Source organism: Chaetomium strumarium (genome assembly GCF_033439665.1).
Source record: "Chaetomium strumarium strain CBS 333.67 chromosome Unknown B0T15scaffold_8, whole genome shotgun sequence".
Lineage (NCBI taxonomy): Eukaryota > Fungi > Ascomycota > Sordariomycetes > Sordariales > Chaetomiaceae > Chaetomium > Chaetomium strumarium.
This window is the reverse complement of record NW_026944436.1, coordinates 882,677-890,602: the sequence shown is the minus strand read 5'-3', so window position 1 is coordinate 890,602 and position 7,926 is coordinate 882,677. Positions and strand designations below refer to the sequence as shown.

Here is a 7,926-nt window from a genome sequence, read left to right as displayed (position 1 = left end):
CACTCGGACAAATCCGCGGTCGATCAGATGCATCGACTCAGCTCTCATGCACTACATACATCCAACCAGGGTGGACTGCAACGTTCAGGTACTGTATAGCCAATGAGTAATTACCAGAGTGTGATTGGACGTTTGGGAGCTGCGTACTTCCCCGTCTTGTCTTTGCGATGATTTGTTCCTGCAAGCCAGCCACTAGGAGAGATACGCGGCCGATGCACACGACTCAGCTTTCATGGATTACATACATCCCAACTACACGTGGACAGTAAGATGCAAGAGAAGACCGGCGAGAGCACACACACGGCTGCCCTGCCTACCCAGCCATTATGCTATCCATCAGGCACATACCAGTAGTACTGGTAACAGGCTAGGCCAAGGGCTGCATAGCAAGAGCACAGGAAGCTCAGCGGCACTTAGAGATCACGCACTGACACAAACAGAGGTCAAGAATAAGAGCTGAACATCCAACAAACAGTCCATTCAAGTTATTACTCCCCAACATACATGATTGCTCCCCCATTACACTACTAATATCTGTACCCAAACCATCCATCATTGTGAAAATGCCCATCATAAACAACAAACAATACCCATACATAAGTCAGCAAATGCCCTGTGTATGCATTACATGTACTACCCCGACACACCTCCCTCCTTCGCACCTGTCCCCGCACCGTTTTCCACTCATGCTCCCCGTTGTCATGACTCATTACCGTACGCAATGCTCTTCATCATGACATGAGGCTGTGCGCCCATAACGAAGAAAGTCTATCATCCCCACACCAAAAAGGAAAAAAACGGGGACATGCCAGAGTACGTTGTACATGACATTTTGCCGTGAGTACATGAAGGGGAGGGTATTCCAGATAAGATAAGAAGTCCCAGTCTCAAGACATGATATGATGGGCATGCTGTCGTTGCCAAAAAAAAAAAAAAAAAAAAAAAAAAAAAAAAAAAAAAAAAACCTAAACCAACCAAACAAGCAAAACAGACGTGTATCCACAATAACTCCAAACTGGGAAATATTTTGTGACAGCGCACCACCAAGTTCAAAACAAAGGAAAGAAAGCTGAGAAGGAGCGGCTGGGCAAGGGATTAGGGGGTAGACAAGTGCTTCGAGAGGAAAAACAGACAACAAAACTGAACCAAAACATGCAGTAAAAAACACACAACAAAACCCAAAAACAGATGCCAGAGAAACACAGTGATCCAGCGCGAAGCACAAAATCCTCCCCATTTTGGTATCCCTCGTCCCGAATGTCGAAAGGGTCGAGGTTGGTATCCTTCTTCCCCAATGTAAAAAAGGCCCAAAGATTGCCCAGCTGATGGCGTTGTTTAGTTCCGGTCCGTCCTGGGCCGAAGAGGTGGATAGATACGTCGCTGAGAGAGACGCAATTAAACCGTCAGAAGAGGCGCGGAGTCGATTAGCGCCTCCTGGTCGCCGCCAAGGCAAGGTTTCGTAGGCCGCACCGCCGGAGGAAATGCCTGTAGAAGAGCCACACAAGCCCCGTTAGTGTCGTGTTGATACCTAAGGTGGCCTGGATGGGAGAGATCGTGCTTTGGAAGGACGAGGACGGAGGGGGCCTGGGTGTGGGTGCTGGGAGGGATGGCTTAAATGGCGGCCGCGATCTGGAGCATGACTGACAGTGCGCCCTTTCTGTCGGCGGGGTTCCGCACAACCACGAGCTGCTTGTCCTTCTTGCTCCCGCTGCTGCTGTGGTCGCGTTCCTTGTTCTTCGGTGAGGACGTGCGGGACGAAGAGTTGCGCGAGCGGCTGGCCCGCCGGGAGCCCGAGACGGACGCGAGCTGTTCCACGCGGTGTTGCAGCTCGATGACCTGGCCGGCGGCGGCGTTGTAGGACTGCGTGACACTCTCGAGAGACTGCTGGACCGTGTTGAGCTGTTGCTGGGTGGCGCCCAGCTGGACCGAGAGGTTTGTGTTGCCTTGGGAGAGCGCGTTGATCTCGTCGACACGCCGCCTGATCTCCTGGGTCTTGGCTTCCAGCTCAGCTCGGAGTGCTGCGGCCGCTGCGTCGGGGTCCTTGGAGAGCTCGGCCTGGAGGTCCGCGATTTTGGCATCCAGCTCCGAGATCTTGCCCTCCAATTCCGCCTTCTCTGCCTCAAGACCAGGCAGCCTGTCCGCCTCGGCTTGTGCGCTGGCGAGCTTAGCCTCGAGGTCGGCCGTCTTGTCCTCAAGCTGCGATATCTTGTCTTCCGCGGCCGCTTTGTCGCCCGATAACGCAGGGATTCTGTCCGCCTCGCCCTGGAGCTCGGCGATCTTGCCCTGAAGCTCCGAGGTCTTGGCCTCCAGCTCAACAATCTTAGCAGCAAGCTCGGCCTTCACACCCTCGAGACCGACAACCTTGTCTGCCTCGGCCTGGGCCGCAGCCTTCTCCCCAGCAAGCCGGTCGATCTCGGTCTTAGCCGCATCGAGCGCGCCCTTGATTCCGGCCATCTCGCCCGCCACGTCAAGCTTCTGGCTCGCAAGCGACACATTGGCAGCCTTGGCGCCTGCCAGGTCGGTGCTGAGCGTGTGAAGCTGGGCCTGCAGACTGCTCTTTTCCGCGCTGAGATCTTCAACCTGCTTCTGCAAGCCGGCCTTGTCGGACTGGAGGCCCTCGATCTGGGTTTTGAGGTCAGCCGCCTCGGTCTTAGCAGTCGCGAGCTCCTCCTCCAGAGAGGTGATCTTAGCGTTGAGGTCGGATGCCGAAGCTGTCAGATCCTCGACCTGAGACTTGAGCGTGGCAATCTCTCCCTCGGCTGTCTCGAGCTTGGCCTGGACCTCGGCCTTTTCCTGCTCAACGGCTGCCTTCGCCTTTTCAAGCTCCTCCTTCTCCAGCACCAATTCGCCCGCTCGTGTCTTCGCGGCTTGGTGTTCCTCCTCTAGCTCCTTGCGCAGAGCCGCCTTCTCCTCCTGTGCGACATCTCTCATCTTCTGCTCCTCCTCCTTAGCCACCTCCTTGATCTTCTGCTGCTTCTCCACGGCTGCCTTCGCCTCGTCATCCAAGGCAGCGACACGCATAGTCAGGACCTCAATCTCCGCCTTCAGCCGGTCGCGGTCAGCAGCTACGTCGGCCATCTCCTTGTCCTTAGCGTCGCGCTGCTCCTGGAGGGCGTCCCTGCTGGTCTCCAGGGCAGAGATCTGGTGCGCCAGGAGGTCTTCGTGCTGCTTGCGGTCCTCTTGGAGCTTCTTGAAGTCCGTCTCGAGCGCGGCAAACTGGTCCTGCACCTTGTCCCGGGACGACTTAGTCTCAGCGAGCTCCTTCTCGGCCTCCTCAATCATGTTCTTCTGCAGCTCCATGGTCGACTTGTACTCGTCCAGGACCTGCCTTGTAGCCTCGAGCTTCACTTGCATAGCCACCCTGGTTGCGCGCTCGGCATCCCGGTCCTTCTCAACCTCGTCGAGCATGCCCTTCTGCAGCTCGAAGTTGCTGCGGAGCTCGTCGAGTTGAGCCTTCTGGACTTGTAGCTGGCCGAGGACATCCTCCCTGCTCCGGCGCTCAAAGTCACGCTCCCGCTCGATGGTTGCCGTGGTCTTCTCCATGGAAGCCCTTTCCTTGTCGGCGGCAACAAGAAGCGAGGCGCTGTGGTCGAGCTCCCTCTTCAACTTGGCCTCATTCTCACGCAGCGTCTCTCTTTCGGCCTCGAGCTGCTCGATCTTGAGCATCAGGCTGCGCTCCATCTTCTCGCTGTACCGCTCCAGCTCGCGTGTGTATCGAGACTCAGGCGTGTCGGTAGTCAGAGGAAGGATTTTGACCTCGAATGGGCGAGAGATCCCGCTCTTGACCACAGTCCGATCCGCCTCGGACGTTGGCCTCGCCCGCGGTGATCCCTGAAGATGCCGTGGCTTGGCCTTGCGGATAGGAGGGATGGAACTGACAGTTGAGGTCGAGTCGGAGCCGACCACGCTGGGTGTGAAGTGGACGGAAGGAGTCGACTTGGTGTTGGACTTGGCGTCGGTGGGTGTTACATCGCTGGCTGTCATGTCGCTGACATCGCTGATGGTGTAGTCCGAGGTAGCTGAAACTACAGATGTTGCTTGTGTGCTGGATGAGAGGTCGGAGCAGGTTTCCGAGACGGATTCGGTCTCAGGATCCGGGTCCGAGTAGTGCCGGTCATGGTGGTCATGGCGGTCAAACGACTCGCGGCGGTCACGCCGTTCCAGTAGCCGGTTTACGGGCACATATTGAGGGGCCAGGACAGTCCGAACGGGAGGCACATGGTAGCTGGATGTGATGCTGCCCGAGGATGACCGGGTGGGCCTCAGGTTGACGACTGCTTGACGTTCGACCGGAATGCCGGGGAACTTGGCCTTGAGAACCTTCCTGGGCAGGTTGCTCGTTGGTGTCGTTGGCGTCGTTGGTGCTGTTACTGGCGGCGGTGGTGGCAGGGCAGCGGGCGATTGGGGGGCAGGCAATCCCGTGTCCGGGTCGCTCCCGCACGCGGGCAACTGGGACGATGTGATGGAGGACGATGTGACAGAGCTGTCGGAGTTCCGCCGTGGGCGTGTTGACGGTGGGCGGACTGTCTTCCGCAGAATGGATCTGGGCTGCTCGGGCTGAGCATCGCGGACCGGCTGACGATCAACTTCCCGCTGAGGCTGAGGCCATTCGGCCGGATGTCCGGTGCGCTGGCCGTCGGGCCCCGGGGGCACGGAACCCCCTGCCCTCGGGCGGAGGATGACTCGTTCTCTCTCCATTGCAATGACTGTGTTCAGTCCTCAAGTCAAGTGTTGTGATTGGGTTTGTGATGGTGTATAAGCCAAATATCTCTGGTGTCTTAAGTCTCGCGGGTTTCTCTGTGTTCTGTGTTTTGACGCTCAGGTCACTATCGGATCGTAGTAGTAGTGTGGGCCGAGAGCTGTGCTGTCACGAGGGGGCATTGTAGGGTGGAATTCTCGATCTTTTGGGACGAGAATTGTGTTTGCTGTAACGCACGAGACAGGCGGGAGAGAGCGTGTGATGCGGTTCAGGGGAGGCAAAAGACAAAGCAGGCTAGGGCGTGCAGCACATGGTGGTTTTGATTGCAGACAACCACGGCCAAGACAGTGGGGTGCAGGACCAGCCGCCGGGTCTACCCCCCTGCTTCCCCTGTTCGTGTGCTACCTCGCCGGCCTGGCTGGCCTGGAAATTTGGCTGGAAATACCGTGACTCACTCTGAATGTGGCTAGTCAGCCTCGCGAAGTGCTGAATCTGGCAAGGAAACAGCATGCAAGCGAGCGAAAAACTTGAATGGCTGGCGTTGGGCATGCACCCGGTGAGACGTCGAATCGGGTCGGGCACAGAGCGCGTTTGCAGGCAGACGGACCCGACGGGGCGCATGCGGGTTCCATCATGCCAGCCAAAGCTCATTCGTTCGACCCGACGAATGGGCGATATGACTTTTCGCCTTGGTGCTTCCGCTTGCCTGTTCTGTCCCCGTCCATTGCCAAATCCCAGTGGCTGGGCCGTGACCGGTCGAGGCAGGTCGTCTGACGATGGACGAAGCCCGGCAAATCGAGTCGGTTCGAAGGCGGTCATTTGCTGTGCCCAAAGCAAAAAGACCGTGTGGCGATTGACCGATTGACAGGGGCGGCAATCAAGGCTGGCAATCAGAGTTCACATCGTTTCCGTCAAACGCCAGGAAGGCAAGGGACTGGTGATGCCTCCTTCCGTCTGTCTATCACGACCCGAAATAGACGTCAGCGGCTCTTTGGGGTGTGAGCGGGAGAGGGATGGCCCGCCAATCAGTGGGGCCGTTTCAACGACACGCCCCCACAATTGGGCATCGTTAGGCCACGATAGCGACCGACGTGGTCCCCCACAATTCGCAAAGCTCAACGCCGTGCCTTCCCTGAGCCCCGGGGCGCAACAAAAGAAAAGGGTCCAGCAGAACGCAATGAGCTGTGCGATTTGCTGGAAAACCCTCCTCCTCAAGCCGGGCAGGGCGATCCATCCGACTGGGGCTGTTTTTCCAACCCCTCTCAACTGAACCCGGAACCGATTGGATGCCCAACACGGCTTGTCGCGACGCCCAGATCGTGACCAGGTCCAGGCTCCAGGAGTGCAACTTCATGATGGGCGCTGTCCCTGGGGCCCAGCCGCGCATTGCACGTATTCGCCCGGGCAGCTACGGATCGGGCGGGCTCGTTGAGACACGGTCGGCGCCCGGTGAAAGACAAGTCAAGGGACACTCTGGCCGGTCCGGGTGGGAGACCCGGACCCACATCACTGACAGACATCGCTGAGACAGGCATTGACAGCCCAGTTTCCAGTTACGTTTGTGTCTCTCCCGCCTTCGTGTTACCGCTTTCGCTGCCCGAAGTGCTCCCAGCCTCCCCGAGCATATTGCGCTCGGGCAAGGGAACCCAGCCGTGCTTGGGTCCAGGTTTGTCGTCTTGCACGTACACAATCTGTATGTACGGGAAGGGGCTGGCATTCCAACCTCTGGAGACGCGAACGGAAGCATGACCCCGTTCTTCTGGAAGACTCTTGAATATCCCCGCGCGACGGTGCAGGTCTAGCCCGCAGCCTACTGCTAGCACGGGCTTGTCCTGCAGCTTACTCCACCGTCTTCCCCTGTTGGAGATGTCGTGTTGTGCTCTGCAAGTCAACCTCTTAGTATCTCCTGAGTTAGTGTGCTGTACACTACATACACTTCCGACTGGCTACGAGTGTATTATTGAGATATTTGTATCCACGAGGCATGCAAGACGCTGGAAAGGGAGGGCAGAAGTGGTCTGTCGATTTACCAGCTTGAATCTCATAGGTCTGCTATCTGCTGTGTATATGTCGGCGGAGCGAACACGCATTCAAATCGCACATACCGCTCTTACTGTCACGGACTCCGCCCTCTGAGGCGGTGAGGACTCTTTTTTGTCTCGTTGTCTCCTCAGGACACGTATAACAGGCCATGCTCTTCTCAACAATTTGCTCCCGCTCTTGGGTTTGGGCGACAACAGCCCTCCGTCCTGCGCCTTACCGCACTGCCTGCGAGCCTCGTTCGCTTCCTGTGTCTATTGTCCCGCCAGAGGGCCCAGCTTACCCGCAGAGCGAAGCCAGATCGGCTTGGCTCGACGCATAGCCGCATGGACGGGCAGGGCCAGATGGGTCAAGATGAACTACGTGGACCACTGCCTGTTAATATGAGGCACCTCCCCCTCTTCCGGGTGGCGAAATCGTGCCAACTGCCGTTGCGGCTCAGGGGCGGATTCGCTGGGAGCTCCTATCAGGCCTGATCGACAATCACAAGTGAGGGGCTTTTTTCCCACTCATCGGCTGTGCGTGCGATCGAGAATCATTCAGGGGCAGCAAGCAACAGTGGGTAGGGTGAATGCAGCACACATTGACCGAGATCGATGAGGATCTCTGATGGCGCTTTCGTATGCAAGATGGAGGCCTCGAACCGCGTGGACTGTGCCAACACATCGCTTGGGTCAGCGAATCCGTATCCGAGCCGTTCACCGGTGGCTTGGGACGGAACGCCAGTCGCGCAACGTAGAGCTCTTACAGTCCATAGAGTATATGTCTTCCACATCCCACAAGTCGCGGACTCCGGCCTGGACTTCGGCCGATCGCAAAAGTCGGCGGCCTCGTAGTTTACTGACGACGTTCACAATCAGTCAGTTGCACGGCGCACGGATGGTCTAGATTCCACTCCAATCGAACTCAGGCTCGAGTTGTTTATCCTTTCCGCTGGTCTGTTCTGACTCCAGTCATGGTATTCAAATATCATCCAATGACGATGAGGAGATGTCTAATGTGATGGAGACATACACGTGTCCCGGGGCCATGAACTGGTAGAAGTTTCCGCCAGCTCCGGATGAACCTTTCTGCAGCTGTGATGTGGTTGAGTAGTCCACATTAATTAGCTGGTGGCGGGGAGTCAGTCTATTCTGCCGTCTGGCAACGTCAGGAGAAGATCTCACAATCCAGTTGTCATTGCAATG

At 57.2% G+C, this 7,926-nt stretch overlaps 3 protein-coding genes across 3 annotated transcripts; all 3 read right to left on the bottom strand.

Moving 5' to 3' along the window:
• Positions 1-584: 584 nt before the first annotated feature.
• B0T15DRAFT_324591 (uncharacterized protein) lies at positions 585-1,424 on the bottom strand. Its single transcript, XM_062864090.1, has one exon. The coding sequence runs from the start codon at positions 1,235-1,237 to the stop codon at positions 710-712; it is 528 nt and encodes a 175-aa protein (XP_062717602.1). The 5' UTR covers positions 1,238-1,424; the 3' UTR covers positions 585-709.
• On the bottom strand, positions 964-4,996 carry B0T15DRAFT_544748 (uncharacterized protein). Its single transcript, XM_062870102.1, has 2 exons — positions 1,646-4,996; positions 964-1,485 (listed from the first exon to the last, which is right to left on the bottom strand). Exons 1-2 carry the CDS (start codon positions 4,696-4,698, stop codon positions 1,425-1,427), a joined length of 3,114 nt encoding a protein of 1,037 aa, XP_062717601.1. The 5' UTR covers positions 4,699-4,996; the 3' UTR covers positions 964-1,424.
• A 1,889-nt stretch (positions 4,997-6,885) lies between these two features.
• B0T15DRAFT_544743 (uncharacterized protein) lies at positions 6,886-7,517 on the bottom strand (the record flags this gene model as incomplete). The annotated part of the gene is made up of 1 exon (XM_062870101.1): positions 6,886-7,517. The coding sequence occupies one exon, from the start codon at positions 7,512-7,514 to the stop codon at positions 7,275-7,277; it is 240 nt and encodes a 79-aa protein (XP_062717600.1). The 3' UTR covers positions 6,886-7,274.
• Between the last annotated feature and the right edge of the window lie 409 nt (positions 7,518-7,926).

Excerpts from the sequence above, each read along its gene's own strand:
- B0T15DRAFT_324591 (XM_062864090.1), bottom strand. The coding sequence starts at position 1,237 with ATGGGGAGGATTTTGTGCTTCGCGCTGGATCACTGTGTTTCTCTGGCA.
- B0T15DRAFT_544748 (XM_062870102.1), bottom strand. The coding sequence starts at position 4,698 with ATGGAGAGAGAACGAGTCATCCTCCGCCCGAGGGCAGGGGGTTCCGTG. Across the intron at positions 1,486-1,645 it reads GCCGACAGAAAGGGCGCACT|GCATTTCCTCCGGCGGTGCG; the intron begins GTCAGTCATGCT and ends GCTCTTCTACAG.